The following is a 21,379-nucleotide window of genomic DNA, read 5'->3' on the forward strand; positions in this document are numbered from 1 at the left end:
TCAATTCAAACTTTTACTTGCCTACCACATAAAATAATTTTGTACAGAAAGTTTCTTCTACGAAGACTTATATAACTCTTTAAGCAGCATATATACCTATGTCTATGCATATCTCTCTGTCAGTGTAAACATATCATATCATGTATCAATGAATAAGTCTATTCTGGAGTATTATACTTTGGTGGTTGTCAAAGAAACCTAACAACAATAGTTATCTTTTTATCACTTACCATAATGTTTATTGCAGGTAAAGTGTGGTAAAGTTACGGATTAGAGTTTAAGGTCCTTCTGCATTGGCTTGAAAACAAATGCATAGAATGTAAGAATGAGCATGGATATTCCGTATGACCAAAAAAATATTCTGTCCATTTTAGTTGCTATTTTGTACCATTTGGCCGTGTCATGCAAGTCCTTTCTTATTTTATCTTGTCTCACTTTTAGGTGTTGAAACATTCCTTGTAGACCCTCTTCGGCTAAGTTGTTCAAAGGAGTTGTTTTGGGTGCTGCAGAAGATGACGGAAGAGTTCTTCCTTCATGAAGGACTGAGAGTGAGTGACCTCTTCTGTTTCTATTTAAGGGTTTGATAGAACGAACGTCATTGAGAGGCTCTTGGACGTGGCTCGAATCATCGTCTGACCCACTGTTGTCGTTTGTTTCTGTTTCTATAACAATGCTTGGTACTTGCTCGCTGTCTTCTTGTTTTTGACAGCATTGCATCAGCTTATATATTAGCTAAAACGATATTATTAATCATAAACATGAATCAAGGAATTTACTAGTAAATATCATACAGGTGCATATAATCAGACTTCAGTTCCCAGTATTCTAGAAAACATTCTAAGCAATGCGCAGTCCATCATACGTACGCTTGATAAATTATGAGGATTTTCACCTCTTTACCTTAATAGTTTATAATTAGAATAGAGCAAATACTAAGATTTCTCAAAGAAAAATGCAACAAAAAGACATAAAAGATAACTGATTGGTTGGATTATGTTATTACGAATCATGTGAGCATAACATTATCTCATAACATTATCTGACCAATCATGGCAATGTTTCATTGTTGTGACCTCACGATGTCTCTAAAATGTTATGTCAATCATATATTTTTAAAAACTGTTTGACAAACGAAAAACTGTGTTAATACCATAATTTCCATAAACATAGTTTTTCATGACCTATCCCACAATGCTGTGTGTTTACAAATTCAATGTTTCTTATTTACAATGTTTGCATGCTTGAAATAAAAATTCGTGTTGATTCACTTTTTAAGGTAATATGTTTAAAAATATCAATAGTAGGCCTAGTTATGATGTTTTAATGGTATGCATCGCTGTTCTTGGTATCATCAGAGATGGAAAAGAAGAAATTACAAAGTAGCAAAATTTAATGAAAAAGCTGGATCTCTATTAAAGCTACTCTGTCTACTCTGGTGTGAGCAGCTGCCAGAGTAAGCTGAGAGTTATGCACTTACAGAAGGAGACAACTCTTTACAAGTTGTTGCTGCTAGAATTATCTAGCACATACATGTAGGAAAATGTACTGAAATTCATCATGTAATCATTTTAATTCAATTTCACTCACTAAAGCCAAAATTTATGCATAATGATAATAACAAATAATAATACGAATAATAGTGCTCATAATAATAGCACTGAATGTTATCGTTTTGCAAAAATAACAAGGTGTTGCTATCAATGCTATACTGTTTTCTGCTAGTATCATGTTTGATTTGGGCCTATACACTGTGGCAGTCCTATCTTTAGAGAGTCACTTCTAACTGACACCAGTTATACAGCGAAGCATAAGTTGTCCTGTATCCAACCTTTCTTCCTTAAAGGTGATTGGATTTTACAATTTCAATTTTAAATTTTTTGGTTACTATTTTTCCTCATGTGCAGTCTGTCACAATTTTCTAAATTAAACTACTTTCTTAACAAGCATTAACATAAATTTTGCTATTCAAAACCAGCCTTCTCACAAAAATAAAATTTACAGCCAATATCTTTAGGGATTTATGTTCACTACCACAAATTATTGTGCTTGTTTATTATTCGCTACTTAGACTTAGTGTCTTGTTGACTTGGTGTCGTGCTGACTTGGTGTCATGCTGACTTGGTGTAATGCTGACTTGGTATCATGCTGACTTGGTGTCATGCGGACTTGGTGTCATGCTGACTTGGTGTCATGCTGACTTGGTATTATGCTGACTTGGTGTAACGCTAACTTGGTGTCATGCTGACTTGGTATTATGCTGACTTGGTGTCACGCTAACTTGGTGTCATGCGGACTTGGTGTCATGCTGACTTGGTATTATGCTGACTTGGTGTCACGCTAACTTGGTGTCATGCTGACTTGGTGTCATGCTGACTTGGTATTATGCTGACTTGGTGTCAGGCTAACTTGGTGTCATGCTGACTTGGTGTCATGTTGACTTGGTGTCATGCTGACTTGGTGTCATACTGACTTTGTGTCATGCTGACTTGGTGTCATGCTGACTTGGTGTCATGTTGACTTGGTGTCATGCTGACTTAGTGTCATACTGACTTTGTGTCATGCTGACTTGGTGTCATGCTGACTTGGTGTCATGCTGACTTGGTGTCATGCTGACTTGGTGTCATGCTGATTTTGTGTCATGCTGACTTGGTGTCATGCTGACTTAGTGTCTTGCTAGCTTGATGTCACGCAAAAATGTCAAGTGACTGCGCAAAAATAGGAGAACTTTCAAGCATAGCTGATCACAGCTAACTACAGAATGTTGTGTCTTTAAAGCATAAGAACAGCCTTCAAATCCAAATTATTCTAACCTTGTCTAATTTTATTGAATGGAGCAGATTAATACATTACAACAATCAAGATTTTAGGGTTAGCTACATGTAAGTTTAAATTTTCAAAAGGATTGATGGCAATATTTCGTTTTTGCAATAATTCATAGTTTAATACTGTTCTCTACATTGATTTTTCAAGTTTCTTTTAATAATTGATTCAAAAATTATTTTTGATTCAAAAACTGTGTTGTTGAATGTCTTACCTTGTTAGCAAGATAAGACACTTCTCCTCTCACTTTGGCAGAAGCAACGAGTTTATCGCAGACAACATGAGCTGTTGTAGACATGGCTGTTATGCATATGAGGGCTGTCAGGTATATGCCTGCACAAAAATGCGTCAACTAAAACCATTGTTCAATAGAGTTATCTAGGCTATTCATAAAATTAACAAATAATAAAAATAAGATCGATATAAACAGTTTCAGATGTGATTCATAGACTTTACTAGCAGCAGTAAAGTAAGTTATGCTTACTGATAAGAGGTACAGTTTCAGAGGTGCGAGGTGTACTGTCAGCGACTAGCAGCATGAAGAGTGACAGCGAAAAAAGAACTGTCAACTGAACTGATATCTTCTCATCATTCTTATCAGGAGGAATTAGAAAGCCAACCATACAGATGATAGAAAGAGTTATACACGGGATGACAATGTTAAATATGTGCTGAATAGTCTGCCTCCTTATGTGGATGTAAACCTGCAATAAATTGGTTAGTTGTTTTCTCATAACCTGCACGAGTAAACAAATCCAAATTGAATTTTGTTCAGTTTCCAAATTCACAGGCCGGCAAACATAGAATGATTGTATTGCAATGTACTTACCTTAACAGCTATACTTACTTTAATATCAGGGTAAGGCTCAATACAGCAATCATAGTAAGTTATAAATCTTTTTATCTTGGAATCTATCACTTCAAACTCACTGTTCTTAAGAGCATGAGTCATGTCCATCGTCGCCATTTTGTTCCATATATTCACCTGCAAGTAGACCGGCTGTTTAATTACTTAATTGGTATAGAGATCAACATTCTAAATAGTGTTGAAACTTCATTCAACCTCGAACGTTATTTTAGTTGTGCGGTTATACTCCTTGGAGTAAAATCAAATACTCAGTCAGCTAGATGACCTATTTACCATTGTTACAAGAATAACCATAGAACACGCTAACAACCAGATCATAGACAAGCCACGATGTTAAAAAAATGTCACATAGGATATAAGTAAATCCCAAGTAAATAATAAGAGCTATATAATAATAATATAATTGATAATAATATTAATAAATAATACTATTATTTACAGAAAAAGTTGTAGGTTCACTTTAAACTGATTTCTGTGCATTAACAAAAGATCAGGTAGCATTGCTATTTTGATATTTTATTGTACACTGTGTAAATATGAGATCTCTTACTTTGATGCAACATTTTGGCATTTTTTGCTGAGTTTAATATAATTTAAGTTGAGTATTGTTTGACTATTCCAAAATTGAATTTAATTTTTGTAAGTTACAAAAGTGTGTTTTCACTAAAGTATTGGACTAGTTATTCCAAACCTCAGTACTTTTCTGTGCGAACTCATATGCTAATATGCTTGGGATAAAATAAAAGTTTTACCATTCCGTGTTATTCGGGGAGTAGAAATAATGTGTAGTTCAAGTATCCTAAAAGGAAATACAATTTTTTTAGTTAAACAACCAAACTTGCACAGAAATGTCTAATTTTATACTTCAACTATATTGGCAAAGGTATTGTAGGTGAGCTATCATCAAAGTGAGATGTCTAGCAGTGTCAATTGTTTGCAACATATTCTTCCTGTATTGGAATAAAGTGGTCGGATAAAAAGGGGAGACATTCACTTGTACATCGATAGCGAAGACTTTCTTGCAAACAGAGCTTGTCATTTTTTCAAGAAAAATGAACCAATGGTGGAGATGACGACTCCCTTGGGCAGGCCTCCAAAAGATATCTTGTCCATCATGATATGCATAATATGCAATTGAATGCTTTTGTATATTGACACAAATTAAAACCGTGTTTTCACAGACGAGGTTTTAGCACATCGAAGTTCAACAACGAGCATTGTGCCATTACTCACGTAGCTACGCAGACCAATGTGTTGATATTTGCTTCCAAGAATAATTTTCACAGTGAAAATATGTTGTCCAATGAGGTTTTGCAATAGAAGCTATTTCTAGGTAATATTTTTTATTTACAGTTTTGAAAATAGTTGTAATAGAGAATGGTATCATTTCTGATAAATTTGAATGTCAAAAATTGCGATCAAAGATAGCTGAATGATAGCCAATGAGAAATGATCTATGCAAAGGCATTCTCAGCCCGCTTACACCCTACCTGGAAGCCATCATAAGACCATGAGCCTAGCTTCAGATAGCAGATTTGATCATCAAATGGAAAGTAAGTGATGTCGATGTTGCAGCTGCTTTTGTATCTTTTGACAGGAGGCCAGTAGATATCCCCTGTATGCGCCACATAAGCACGGCTTCCTGTATCTCGCGTCTTTCGTATTCGTTCCTCCGCTCTATAATAATGGCAGCCACACAATTTTATATCTCAGTCAACAATTGTTACAACTAGTATGCTGTAAGTTTAGCGCACCCTGAGAGATCATCATGAGTAATAAAAACATGTTTAATTCTTCTATGATGCAGCAAGGTGATTGAGCAGTGTGGTTTGTTTTGTTTTGATTTATTTTCATCAACAATAGTAATTAAACAAAAGAAAAAAGCTGGAAGAGTGATGAAGCTCATAATACGCATTAGCATAGCTAGTCGTGGCATCGGGCTTGTCGTCATTGTGCAGTCAAGATTGATTTTTATGAGTAATTAGGTTTTATGCATTTGTTAAAAGATGTAATTTAACCTTTTCCTTGAAACTGGCCACCTTTTCAATTTTTTTTTATAGTATTAAGGAGCTGGTTCCAAAAAATGGCCTGTTGGTAATCCACCCTGTGATGGCCTGTACGGGAAGAAGATTCTGAGAGATTTAAACATAACTTTGACAATCGGGTTTGATATATTGTGCGAGGGATGAAATTACAATAAAATTCATGATGGGCTAAAATTATAATGCGGTATGAAAATAGTGAACTGATAGGTAGTATGGATGATGATTTGAAAAGAGGTTTGGTATGAGCGAGGCGGGGTTTTTTGTGAATGGTTCTTATCGTGCGCTTTTGAGGTGTTACCAAATTTGTAAGATGGGTGGGAGGTGCGTTGCCGCATGCTTCAATGCAATATGAAAGTTTGAAACTAACCATAGAATTGTATAACAAAAGCAGAGGTTTGTGGGGTAAATATTCAAATGTGCGGTAGAATTAGCCTGATAAGGGTTTTAGTTGTAGGTTGGTAGCATGCTTGCGTGGAAATCTACATATCCAGGTTTATTTTCTGTGGAGTACAACCTTTTTTCCTGATGCTCTTTGGGCGGTTTCAGGCAGACAAACAGACAGACACAGCCCTTATAACTAGTAAAGACTAGTACCTTGGCAGTCTAGTCACTAGACTACCAAGATACTAGTCATAATCTCTCACAGCACACTAGACTCTAGTGTGCTGTGGGAGATCGTTATGTGTACCAATAAAGCACAGAGAATAAGTATGTGCGCAACAAGTCTATAACACGGCAAATGGTTGGTGGAGGTGGAAGTGTGCTGGTTGGGAATCATATTGTTGGGAGTTTAAATCCTGTACCATGCAATATTGTTTCCAACATTGTGTACAGACACAGCTCTTATTATAGCAGAGAATATTTGTAAACTTGCCCTTTTACTTTTGTCTAAAGTCAGCTACTCGGAGAAACAACTTGAGCGGGTAAAATACACCTCAGTATATAATTCACCTGTTTATACCAGCAATATTACAGGCTTAACTTGATTGCTTTTTCATTTAGTATAAACAGCCAATAGAAGCAACGAATTTTGAAATATTGTGATACTTCTGTTTAAAAATAGCTATGCATGAGGCAAAGAGCTGCCGGTGCAAATGGTAACGTGATGTCAATAGTACAGAACAAATCTTTAAGAGTGGAAAAATCCATACTATTTGCTATTGGCTGATCAGCTGTGACATCACAACCCTATATGTGATGTCACAGAATGACAGGTAATTATTTCAGAGACAGCCTCTGGAGCGTGGTGATATGATAGTGGCCAAAATTTTTTTGCGAAATCTCACAAAATTTGTTATAAAACTGCTTTAAGATCGGTGACATTGATATTTACATATCCTGCATACACTCTGTCATTATGCACTGATTTATAGACCTACGTATTGTAAAGGACTATATCTGGCAGCCATATTGCAGAAGAAGGTATCTTAATCTCTGTGATTCCATCAAACTCATCAGGATCCCATATCAGTTTTTCATCAACCCAATAGTGGTCCATCCAAAGTATAACAGACATTGATTGCTCCTTTTCTTCCTAAAATTCAAACAGTTTCTATGTCTATGCTGCAAAGGCTATTGCCAAAGTCAGTAATATTTGCTAGATACTTTTGCTGCATTTATTTCTTGATTCAACTAAGATTTATGTTTTATGTAGCTTTGCATTGCACCTACAAATGTAATCATTGCTATAACATGAGAGAAGGGTGTTAGCAATAACTTGGAGTTGTCTTTCTTAGATTAGAACATTCAATTTATGATTATATAACTTCAGCAAATCCTCATGAACGATATACAGCCATGTAGATTGTTGTGAACCAGGTACTAAAATACAGAAACATTCTTAATATTATTGTTTAACAATTATAGTGTTATGGTGCAAAATCTTATTTTTAAATACATTACTTTTGTTGTGTTTCCATGGGAATGAGGAGCTGATTGGCCAATTAGTAATTCTCCAAAGTCTATATCAATAAATGCATTTCTATGAACTTTTTTTATTCAAATATTCCCACGACCAAACACGAACGGAGCGAGTGTTTGAGAGATTTATGATAAATGCATGTGCACACAACTCATGAAAATTATTCATCAACACCGTCGCAAGCCCTTGTACCGAAATCTCATCAACAAATTTAACCAGTTTTCAATGAAGTCGTTTAAGTATAATAACAATACAAAACACATATAAACCTATTTAAATATGTTACCAAGTCTTTGTAAATTGTCGACAATATCCTAAAACTTACCCATCTGATCGGATTATACACAAATAGACAGATTAATTTGGCCGAAATTCGCAATAAAATAACTCTTGGCAAGCTTTTTTAATCAAAATGAAGACCGACTAACGATACGCCAATAAAGCCGTGCGACAGGTAGTAGAACTATTAAGAAGGGCGCATTTCACAAGAAAAATGTGCTTATTTCACCAGTCTATAGCATTGTCTGATTGCCGAAGGTTTCTAATACTTTTCCATTTTTAATATCTTGCAAAAATATTTAATTATAAGAATAATTATTTGATTTTATAAAATTATCATAAGAATAATTATTCGAATTCATTTGTCCGAAAGTTTCTGTAATAAACGCAGACCGTTTAAGGCGTAAACCGATTTACAGGTACGAAATTGTGGTACACAGTCTATCAGCCTATGTTTTTTCCCAATTACCGAAGGTTTCATTAAATTATTTAAAGCGTTAGCCAAAATTCTTTGCATCTTATGTACAAGCTAGGGCCGAACTACAACGCCTCATTATGACGAAAACATTTTTTTATTTTGCTCCAGTTTGCAGAAAACCTCCAGACGTGTGAACGCTCATACTTGCTTTCTGCTAGATCGCTATCAAAACATTCTACATTCAACACAACCAACTTTCAAACTGTGTATATTACACAGCAGCTTGCCATTTTACTTCTAATATTGCATTTCAGAGGTATAATAAACATATTTCCTTATTGCTGTTGTTAAATTACATACATTACAGTAGGTTAGGCCTACAGCTTTAATTAATACTCATTTTATTGTTGTAAAACATAGGTTTGAGATAGTAGTAGATTAGGTGTGAATTTTTTATAATCTTTTGTCTTGCATAATTGACTTTTTGAATTTAATTTCAAAACAACTTGACAACTACCATGGACATACAACTTCCCAGAACACCACTTTGTGGCCGATGCAGTGGCGATCCACGTGTCTCTCAATTATTACAGCTCAATAGGAGAATAAATAGAAGGTCCTCACAGCAACCATCAACATCAAATGCTGATGTTCAACAACACGCTACTCAAATTAATAACAACAACTCATCTGATTCAGAGAGTTCTTTAGTAGATGTTGTAGGCGATATAAATGACATGGACTTGGCAGCCCCTTTGTTTCTAGATGATGATTATGATTTTATGGACATCATTGACCATGAAAATATTGCACAAAACAATATTGCTCCTCCCAATGCTGCCCCCCTTCATCACATTCCTCATTTTCGATCTTTAGATTTTCCTGATTTTCAAGAACTGCGTAACAACTTTCTAGGCAGACTTGACAACAACATATCACAGCTCACGTGTACTGGATGTAATGAAAAACATTTCATTACATACAATGCTCAAATACAACTATGTAATACGTGCCAACAAGTTTCCCTGCCAAATTCCTAGATTACTAGAATTTCCTTTTTGAAGTCGTGCTCCCACAAATTTATTTTATATCATCTCGAACAACTCTCATTTACACTATACTCTGTCAATTCCTGCTGACAACTACTTTTTCAACAACCAGCACTACCCTTTCTTTTTTCTATTATCACTTATTCCATTATCAGGTCATGGGCTGTATGACAAGGGAATTTCTAGTGATAAGTTATAGTGGTCAACATGCAGTGTATATGGTACAGATATTAGTAAGTTATAATGGTCAACATGCAGTGTATATGGTGCAGATATTAGTAAGTTATAGTGGTCAACATGCAGTGTATATAGTACAGATATTAGTAAGTTATAGTGGTCAACATGCAGTGTATATGGTACAGATATTAGTAAGTTATAATAGTCAGCATGCAGTGTATATAGTACAGATATTAGTAAGTTATAGTGGACAACATGCAGTGTATATGGTACAGATATTAGTAAGTTATAATGGTCAACATGCAGTGTATATGGTGCAGATATTAGTAAGTTATAATGGTCAGCATGCAGTGTATATAGTACAGATATTAGTAAGTTATAGTGGTCAACATGCAGTGTATATGGTACAGATATTAGTAAGTTATAATAGTCAGCATGCAGTGTATATAGTACAGATATTAGTAAGTTATAGTGGACAACATGCAGTGTATATGGTACAGATATTAGTAAGTTATAATGGTCAACATGCAGTGTATATGGTGCAGATATTAGTAAGTTATAGTGGTCAACATGCAGTGTATATAGTACAGATATTAGTAAGTTATAGTGGTCAACATGCAGTGTATATGGTACAGATATTAGTAAGTTATAATAGTCAGCATGCAGTGTATATAGTACAGATATTAGTAAGTTATAGTGGACAACATGCAGTGTATATGGTACAGATATTAGTAAGTTATAATGGTCAACATGCAGTGTATATGGTGCAGATATTAGTAAGTTATAATGGTCAACATGCAGTGTATATAGTACAGATATTAGTAAGTTATAGTGGTCAACATGCAGTGTATATGGTACAGATATTAGTAAGTTATAATAGTCAGCATGCAGTGTATATAGTACAGATATTAGTAAGTTATAGTGGTCAACATGCAGTGTATATGGTACAGATATTAGTAAGTTATAATGGTCAACATGCAGTGTATATGGTGCAGATATTAGTAAGTTATAGTGGTCAACATGCAGTGTATATGGTACAGATATTAGTAAGTTATAATAGTCAGCATGCAGTGTATATAGTACAGATATTAGTAAGTTATAGTGGTCAACATGCAGTGTATATGGTACAGATATTAGTAAGTTATAATGGTCAACATGCAGTGTATATGGTACAGATATTAGTAAGTTATAGTGGTCAACATGCAGTGTATATGGTACAGATATTAGTAAGTTATAATAGTCAGCATGCAGTGTATATAGTACAGATATTAGTAAGTTATAGTGGTCAACATGCAGTGTATATGGTACAGATATTAGTAAGTTATAATAGTCAGCATGCAGTGTATATGGTACAGATATTAGTAAGTTATAGTGGTCAACATGCAGTGTATATGGTACAGATATTAGTAAGTTATAATGGTCAACATGCAGTGTATATGGTGCAGATATTAGTAAGTTATAGTGGTCAACATGCAGTGTATATGGTACAGATATTAGTAAGTTATAATAGTCAGCATGCAGTGTATATAGTACAGATATTAGTAAGTTATAGTGGTCAACATGCGGTGCATATGCAGCGAATATTATAGTAAGTTATAGTGGTCAACACGCAGTGTATATGGTTCAGATATTAGTGAATCACAGAAGAAAATAAGAATTGGAACAATTTTTGGCTCCTTTAAACTCTTCTTTTATTTCATTTGACACGGGTGGCTAGTCCGCTCCTCCCAGTTCCTGCAGTTTCTACTGCTATGTATATTTGTAATGAACAAACATTTGTTTGAACGAGCAATGAGTTTTAAAAAATATAATAAGTTTTTAATCATAGAACTACTTTATAAATGAAGTTATCTGCACCGCTGTAAAGTAATTAGTTACTAAATTTGCATCTATGACCGCTGAAGGCATCAATAGCATAGCATTGTACTTATACCAGAGAGCCTATTAAATATCAATTAAAATGTGTGCCCTCGGTCTTTAGCTATTGATTGTATCATCACAAGTAATTCAGATACGTGTAATGCTTCTCCTATGCTACATGTAAACTTGCATATACTTGATGGTAAAAACTTTGTGGCAATATATTTTATGCAAATAAAATCCTTCCTTCTCATAGCTTTTGTATTTACATAGATATGATTTTTAATATCCAGATAATACCGGCTTATGAGATTTGGCATAATAATAAACATTGTAGCCCTAAGCTTTAGGTAAGTAATAGTATACAACCTGCTGGCTACAGTCGCATTCTATTACTTTATCTGAACTACAGTGCTTCCTTTTTAATATACCGAATATTTCAACAGAAAAGTATAATGCTATAGCAAAGCTGGTCAAAAATATGTGCTTATATATAATATTATAATAGTATTTTATATTTGCTAATTAAACGAAGCACTTTAACTACCTAAGGCTGTAGTACTCTTTGATAAATAAGTCAGCAATAGAAATGCCCGTTGTTTGGAACTAATAATTATCTCTCAATTAGGACTCACCACATTTAAAACTTGAGAAAAGGTGAATGTCAAGTTGATATCGACTGGATGGTTGGCAAGGAATACTGGTCTTGTGTTCTTCTCGTAGTTCATCATAATTTCTCGAAATAACAGTCCTTCAGAAGTTGTGGTCTCTCTACAGAGAAACGAGTATTTATCTGCTTGCGAAATACTTAGTTTTTATTAAAGCTGTCATCATGAAGACTTCTGTTGTAAAGGAACAAAAGTTGCTTTTGTATCATTGTTGAGACATTAAAATGGACAATCAATGCCTTACATTGTGAATGATATTGACTATGTCATATATAGTATTATACATAGCTGATTATTTATGGAATAATTACAGATTACTTTTACTTGCTTAATGTATAATTCTAGGATAATACTTTTGCTATAACAGCTCTCTATACATGTATATACTTGGGATGTCTTTTACCAATTCATTGTAAACTCAGTACTGGAATAAAGAACATTACAGTGAGAACACAACAATTATCTATAATCATCATAAGAAACTAGCTAAAACAATGTCAAAAGCTATAGAACTACATCAATGTATATATAACGGTTTAATGGTGGCTGTCATTAGGGCACACGACTTGTGATACTCTCACACAAAAATCTACTTTGCTGTTAGCGGACAGCAGCATTCAAGTCGAAATTGTATTGATTACTGGAAATGGTCGAAATCTGATATGACAGAGTAATAAGGTAGCTTAAAGCCGTGGTCACACGGGCACCGAACCGAACTAAATAACGCAAAACGACGTCGTTTTCAGCTCTAAAAAGTTCGGCTGAGGACATTTCTGGCCGAAACGAACTATTTCGGTACTGCTCGAAATTTCGTGCCGAACCCTTGCTCTTATTGGCTGGTTAAAATTCTAGAATTCTAGCGAGCACGCGTCACATTTCTTCTTACGTGCGTGTGAGTAAAGTTAAAAAAGAAATGGGACGATACTTTTATTTCGTTAAATAAACAACATGAAGCAATTTACGACAAGGTTCACCCGGACTTGTGATTGGGTTGCATAAATGTAAGATGTTGCACTTAAGTTTTGCATAAATGTAAGGGAATGGTTGTGATTTTCTTTCGTGTAGAATATAAGTAATGTGTCATATTCATCCTGATGAACTATCGTTGACTGATTTATTTATGTAAAACCACAGTACTATGATAAAGACTGTTTTTGTTTGTTATGTACTCAGCATAGAAAAACATTCATATGTTAATATATATATATATATATATATATATATATATATATATATATATATATATATATATATATATATATATATATATATATATATTCGAATCTGTCCAATACGCCCGAGGGCATTATATGAACATAAAATTTGAGATAAAATGATTGATAAGAACGCTAAAACCTAATTTGTTGCAACACTAAGATCGTATTAAAAACTGAGGGAGTCATCAACGCCCTGACCCACAACATTCGGTGCCATTCTATTATAAAAAGAGTGCCTATATTGGTCTATCCTAAAATGTGGGTGGACTACTCCATGACGGGTTTGGTGGGATGGGTTAAAAGAGATATAGTTATTGAGGTCTAGTTCATATAGACCAAACTCAATTCTTTTTAAAAATTTCAAATCCAAATCTTCTCTTCTATCTTTTAGTTCTTGGATGTTATTTACATAAAAATAAAAAAATATATAATTATTTTGATGGGAAGGGTTAGCAAAATATTTGTATCGAGTGATTTATTTTGAGCAGCCGAACGATCTTCTGATAAATCTGCTGTGTAATTATAATTTATAATTGTTCCTCAAAGTTTTTTTTGTTTACAATAGTAATATTTAACTCAAATACATAACAACTACTAATGAAACCGTGTCCTGTCTCTATACGTATGGTATCTAGGAAGCGAAGTTACTTCGGTGGCCGTGTGACATGTGCCACGAACCGAACCAGCCTCCGAACCGAACCGATCCTACGTCGGTTCGGTGCCCGTGTGACCACGGCTTAACTATGTGCTGCTTGTTTTGTGCTTGATAGGCAGCAATCTGCTTCATGATAGGCAGCAATTTGCAATCAATTTATTTTCAGTTGTGCATGTGAACCAACTGTAAATATAGCTGGAATATGCAGCTATAAGGTAGACCAGAGATGTTTTTACATATCTGACAGATACTTAATGATCTTGTCATCCGTCTTTTTACTCTAAGAGCATATCAGCTATGGTAGCTATTGATGAGTTCACTTGTTTGTTGGTTTGTTTGTTTGTTTGTTTGTTTGTTTACTATGGTGTTAGCTTTGTGTACTCTTTATGAACAAAAGTTATTTGTATGCTACTAACATGAGTGAAGCTCTGTTTCTTTCTATGGCTGTATTATTAAAGCATTATATAAACTACAACCATCCAAAATGATCATTTGATTCACTATAGTTTCAAGTGTTGTACATATTTGTAAATATCTGCTCATGTAAATAATCAAACAGCATCAAGTAAATATGACAGGGAATTTTTTTAAATTGCTTCAATAGTAACAACGTCTTTAGACAAAATATTGGTTAGGTACACAATGCTTGCTATAATGACTTCGTTATAGGCAGCATTTTAATAGTTTATATAAATGATCAACGATTAACTTTTACAATAATATTATTGTATAAATGTTAAATGATAAAAAAATTAACAAAAAATTATAAACTATATACATTCATTTCCCTATATTGATATAGCTTTAGCTCCTTGATTAGCTGATGGCATATTATAATTTTATCCACAGGATGCAGCCATTATTTTTTATGATTTCTTCTAAACTATGTTCTCATGCATAAGTTCATGAACTTGCACCAAAATAAAATTAAACTTGAAAAAGTTTCATGATGCTTACAACATATTTTTCATGTTTGTGCCATCAATTCACTTTTAAATAATATAAAACATTCTAATAGTTCCTACTCAGCAGCTTTTTATATTTAAAAATAAAAATATTCAGAAACGAACAAGATGCCTTAACGATGCTAACTTAATTTCATCTTTTTACAAAGTATTGCAAGAGTTTTTTCCTTGAGACATTTGTTTAAGTGGGTACACATCTGCCCATGTCACACGGGTTTAAGTGGAGACTGGTTGTTTGTGTCATCTAAGTTTAAGCGGACACTGGTTTGTCAGTGTCATCGGGATCAAAGCAGACACTGGTCAGTTTGTGACATATTCGCTATGCAAACCTTAATTTCGTAAGTCTATATTTTATAGTTTTACAATTATATAAACAAAAAACCAATACTTTGTTTGTTATGTAGTATTTCTTTTATACCTGTATAAGATCGCTGGTATTGATGTGATAAAGGTATTTACTAGCTTGCTGAAAGATGACGGGATGAATGGTCATTTAGAGACAAATGACCCTAGAAGTATCTGCCAGAGGTCTATTGACACTCTCTATCCTGTGTAATACATATAATTTCCTAGCAAATAAACTTATACTGTAACAAAGTTATTATTAATATGACTAGAAGGTATATTTAGCAACCAGAGTTGACTGACTTCTCATCGACATGACAGGGTTATTCGAGGCTGTCAATTGATTTGATGTAAAGATTAGCAGAGTTCCTAGTGTGCTGGTATAATCCTGTCTGACTGTATTGTCTTAAGCTGTAATTTTACAAAAGGGCCCTTGTGGCAGTGCTTAGTCATCCAACACCGATGAACAATCATAAAGCTAAATTGTGTGACAATCCTAAAAATCTGAGAGAAAAAAGACATCTTTTAGGACCGGCGAACAAGGTAATTTAAACATTAAAGTCAACAAGTTCGCTTAATTTTATGGCGCACAAACATTAAGTGTTGCCGTGGTATTGCTCAAGATTTCTATCATGTTCAATTAAACAATTCAAATAACTTCAGATGCGTTCTTTTTCCACATTGGCAACTGATTTCCAAATCGCATGTTCCAGAACAAATTACTCAGAAGAGGCTTCATTGAATTTCAATAGGCCTTGGCCCTTTTAGGCCTGACTATTTATCAAATATCTACAGCCATGGGGTCATAGTGTCACTACACATTAGTTGGCAGCGAATGTCAAAAATGTGTATCTCCAGCTCGAAGTAACTCGGCGTTGCGCAAGATTTCTATCATGTTTGATCAGACAGCCTGCAGGGGGGTGTTTAAGAGGCTGGGTTCTCGGGAACCAGACAGAGTTTTGAAACCAACTATTTTAGCATATGCATATAAAGTTTGGAAGAGATCAGCAACCAATTGTAGACTCATAGCATTTATGCCAACTGACAGACACATACAATGACAAAGAAAGCTTTACTACCATAGATGATTTAGAAGGTAAATACGAGTCATAATATATTTTCTATAAGGAATTAGTACTCTGTAATACAAGGCTGTATAAGATTTCAATTGTGAATCAAATAGAGATTTTACCAAATTTTTTCCTCATATTACATAGACTGCCAAAGATAATTAAAGAGCTTGATGAAATATTATGATAGAACTGGTCCTGTCTTGTCAAACCAGCCTCTACCTATGCTCTATTTCAACATTTACTAGCAGAGCTTGATACATCATGTCATATCTATGTTTAAAGAACTTGCTACATCATGTCATATCTATGTTTAAAGAACCTGCTACATCATGTCATATCTATGTTTAAAGAACCTGTCACATCATGTCATATCTATCTTTACAGTTACCAAAGTTACTTAGTCTATAGGGCCACCGCAATCGTACACATATTAGGAGCATATGCTCTATCTGCTGCATCTTTCTCTAATTAACTCCGTGTAATCTTAGAAAATCCAATAGCACTCTCAAGGTGCTTCTGGGATTCTCTACACATACTCAGAGGGTGATGAGATATCTAAAAATACGTATTGTTAAAGGAGGGTAGTGGGGAGCACTAGATAAACAATTATTTAGAGACGTAAATCCATAAATTTGGAGTTACCGGTATCTTTTACCCCCAATTTTTAAGGATTTCTGACCAGCATGATAATTACTCTATTGTTTAACGAATGGCCAATGCGTGAATTCAGTAAAAACATATTTAGCTCACACTGAGAGCGTATTTGCCATAAAGCAATAATTTGGTTATCGTAGTCTATACAAACACTAGCTATTTATAGAGACCTCGGGCTAAGGCTTTTAATGCTACATTAGCAATGACTAAATTGATAACGACTACATCGACAATAAGTCGTACCCAGCTTCACTATTATAGTTCCCTTTAATTAACCCAGAACAACCACAACCTTTTTTGTAATGGAGATTGATTTTCAATTGGAATTTGAATGTCACTTTATTGCATACCTCATTGGCAGCCTGTCGTTTATGCCTTACGGGTAAGAATTGAAAAGAACTCAAAATAACTGTGTTTTAGTGTGTTAGATTTTTCTTCCATTCAGCTTGACCATCATGTTGCGGCATATGCCACTAATAACGAGCCTATCACAATGCATGCTGCCAATAATAAGCTTCTTTGATGAACCCTGCCATGCTCGACGTGTCTCACCTAAGCTCAGAAATCTCTGCCTCAGATTTGTTCTCTCCGCTGATGCTTGAAAGCAACTCGTTGTTGTCTATCACCATGGCGATGCCTCCGGCAGCGTACTGCTTTGTGGCACTCGCTCGAGACTGCTCCGTTGTAGACTCCATCTGTTCTAAAATATACGACTTCTGGCTAAAAGCTTTTAGTTTATATCTTGACTAAAATGTCATAGCATATGCATCTGAAAGGAACACGGTTAAAATTACCAGGAAGACATCTAATTGACAACGTTGTAAGTCAAGGAGGCTTTGGGGTCAACAGCGGCTGGTCAGCACACCCTTCTTTTGGCTTGTCTAAGATCCACAATGTCATTTTAGTTTTGGAGAAAGATTGTTGTACAAAACCCAACTCTTATGCTAGTAATTGTAGATATTATACAGTGATGTACAGGATATTCTTGTTGACAAGACTGAAATGGTATAGCAGATGCTATTTAATGTTCCTCTACATGTATATGCCAGCTATTATCAGCTATGTATTGCTATTCACTAGCTGACCCTCTATGGATGATAACAATCTCTAGAGTCTATAAGGTTGCATATATCTGCAAAACTAATATTACTGGCAGTGATCTAAATCAGCGATAGATAATTTTTATAGAAGGCTTAAATCAAGGTCAGCTGGAGCTTTCTAATGCCTCTTCATTTGATGTGCAATCTATATACTAAACTAGTACTCGTCTGCTCCTTGTTACGCGCTGTTTTATACATCTATTATGCAAGCATTTAGCAAACCAGCTGCCTATAATTAATATGGTTGAAGCAAAAGAATTTTTTAGAAAGTAAATACTTAATTCTATCAGCGAGTAAAATAGTGGTGACACTGAAATATTAGATCATAAGTCTCCAACTGAGTGAGCGGCGTGTTGATAGCTTTACTATAACTGGTAATTCCTTCCCTCCGAAAAAGTGTTTGAGTACTAGAAGTTGCTGACATTAAAGTTTTCTCATGTATTTTATCATGTTTTTTCTTTTAAAACTTTGTTGGAAGCTGAATAGCCTATTTATTTTTAGCTATCTTCGTTATTAATAGGCAGCAACATTGCTAATAGACAGCAATGTTATTAATAGTTTTTTATTTCAACCAAACTTTTTTCCAGGTTAATTAATCTATGAAGCAAAAAATTAAGACCAGAAGGGTTTTAGAATGTTAGCAAACATTTACCAGACAACAGAAATAATTAAAACTTCAGAAGATTCAGTTTTTCTGGAGCTGCAACTAACTAAAATATATATCTCTAGAAGCTGTTCATATTAATCGACTTTCTTTGTCAATGGATCACTACATTAGCACTAATGGGTAATAATTTTGCTATTTTATTTGCAGTTGAACAGACCTGGTTTTATTCCTATAGTTTAATACTGTTTACAAAAGTAAAAGGAATAAGTTGCTTCTCACCTCTCGCTTGCACTTCAAATCTTGAACAAATGAGAACAGTTATGATAAGCCTCTGAATCTCTCCAATCGCCATGGTATACTAGTTGGCGTCTCCTCGAGTAGTGAGTGGTAAATGATGATGTTAGCCTAAATTCCTAGGTCTCAACTGCAATGTCTGATCAGTTCAATTGTAATGCCGATTCTATCTCTAAGTCTACAGGAAAAAGTCGGTAGATAGTAAGATATAGATTTACCAATACTCAAATAGCCAGTCAAAGTGATGCCAGCAGCACCTGTTTAACTTTACGTATACAAGTTTGAGAGCTCACCAGGTATTAAACACGATTGACTGGTCGCTATAATATAAGGTCTGCTAGTGATCTTATATTTATAGAGAGCAAGAAACTGGTACATGATCCTTTCCTCTAGTTGTTAAGCGCTGCTTAGATAATTCAATAAGTTGTCACCTAATGGTATTAGTGCTGTTACAACCCATTTGGGAATTGAGTCAATGCAGTCTTTTCTATATAATTCTCTCTCACTTAATTCCTGTCAGCTTTTGCTATGCCTCTCTAGACTGATAAGTTGTTGTTCTACCAGACCGATACTGAGCTGCTGACAGCTCTGGAAATAGTAATAAACTTTTAATAATATTTCAACCGTTAAAAAAACTTAAGACCAGTTTTTAAGCTCCGCTTTTACTCCAGTCAGATCTCTTCCCCCCTCCTTGTCCAATATTAATTTCCTGCTTCCTTCTCAAACCAACCCAAGGGTACTATGTGCGCTGTGAAATGCCGCCTTTCACAACCTCCTCCCTGACCAACCTCCTTTCTCTCTCCACCATCATGTGAGCCAAGCTTGCGGTCAGCACAAAAAACTAAGCGTGTAGAAAGAAGAAAACAAAGCGCTGACATCACTGCACTAAAAGTGGTTGTAAGATGCACACAGCTACCTCATGGCTTCTTCCTTGAACAAACTGAAATATTCCAGCATAGATTGCTAGCCTGATGATTAATGATCAGTATACTTATGAAACTTGCATAGACACATCTCTGCATCTCTGCATAGACACATCTCTTTAATACATTCATGACAAATTATGGATGAATGGAAGTATTATTTCCTAAATCTTACAGGATCTTAACGTTGATGCAAAAATAGATATATTTTGATATATATACATATAAACATCAGCTATGATACACTGCACAATAGCCACAATGAGAGACCATTTGCTGATAATATATGGTTGCCAGTTTAACTTTACCATGCTCAGTTTAACCCAAGTACAATAGAAACAAGAGAATAGCAGGCGGCCCAAGCTTCAGCCCTCTAGTGTTCTGATAACATGCTTCTGAGAATTTACAGCAGATAGACTTAAAACTATACTTGCCTGACGGAGTTGAGTTGAGAGAATAGTTGCTCTGAAGTGCTGACTTTATTGGCAGCAGCCTGATGTATAATTACCTCTCATAGTCAGAAACAATCAAAAGTAGACCTGCGTTTGATCACCATTCAGTAAATACGTGTATTTGGCTTCAATTAACTTACCTTTAATAATGTATGAGTCATTATCTTACATTGGAGTTACAACCTCTTTCCCACTCCTCACGGTCTCACTAGAACTGGTTGCTTTGTTCATAAATGCATGAAGAAGATTATAAAAAAAAACAGTATTGTGCTTTAGTAATGATACTAATATTATTTCTGGAAGTACTCTGGTAGTACCAGTGCTGTGGGAGATCATCAGGTGTAATAACTAAGTGCACAATTATTCAAACACATGGAATATACTCGATTGGTGCAGATGGCTGAGTGTCAGTCTACAAAGACACAAGTGATGGGATTGCATCCTGTTGAACGCAAACCTTTTTCAACTTCTAAGCGTGGCATCAGATTGACGGATAGACTAGCACGGCTCTTACTATAGTAAAAATTATTCACTAATCGTTGTGATTGTACAATATTTGAGCTAACTGATGGCCAAACACGATTCCATGAATTTAGTATCTAGTTAGTTCAATTTGGCGAGGCCAAATTGAATTAAGAAATTATTGAATGAAGAAAAGCTGTAGCTCGCAGGTTTTGAACTCCAATACCTTATGTTTCAAATGGAAGCAGAAGCCCTAAATAAATATATGCAGCCGCTGAGTAATTTGAAACGGAGCGAGTGCAAAACTTCTGACAGGAGTTTACATGCAAAGCATAAATAGAAAAAATAACACACTCACTGACTCACTGGCAAAATTGAAAACAATTTGTACATTTTAAAATATTTATTTTTTGAAGTAACCATTTGGCTTGTCAGTTAAATATTGTTTCTCATCTCTAATGATCAGCTATTGTAAATTGCTTTTATCCTTTACATATGTACATACATACATATGTACATACGTACAT

At 34.8% G+C, this 21,379-nt stretch overlaps 1 protein-coding gene across 1 annotated transcript; it reads right to left on the reverse strand.

Annotated features, from left to right (window-relative positions):
- Positions 1-270: 270 nt before the first annotated feature.
- LOC137390553 (acetylcholine receptor subunit alpha-type acr-16-like) lies at positions 271-19,073 on the reverse strand. The gene is made up of 7 exons (XM_068076882.1): positions 19,001-19,073; positions 17,567-17,714; positions 5,179-5,365; positions 3,668-3,805; positions 3,305-3,524; positions 3,035-3,153; positions 271-732 (listed from the first exon to the last, which is right to left on the reverse strand). Exons 1-7 carry the CDS (start codon positions 19,071-19,073, stop codon positions 271-273), a joined length of 1,347 nt encoding a protein of 448 aa, XP_067932983.1.
- Between the last annotated feature and the right edge of the window lie 2,306 nt (positions 19,074-21,379).

Source organism: Watersipora subatra, chromosome 1 (assembly GCF_963576615.1).
Source record: "Watersipora subatra chromosome 1, tzWatSuba1.1, whole genome shotgun sequence".
Classification (NCBI taxonomy): Eukaryota; Metazoa; Bryozoa; class Gymnolaemata; order Cheilostomatida; family Watersiporidae; genus Watersipora; species Watersipora subatra.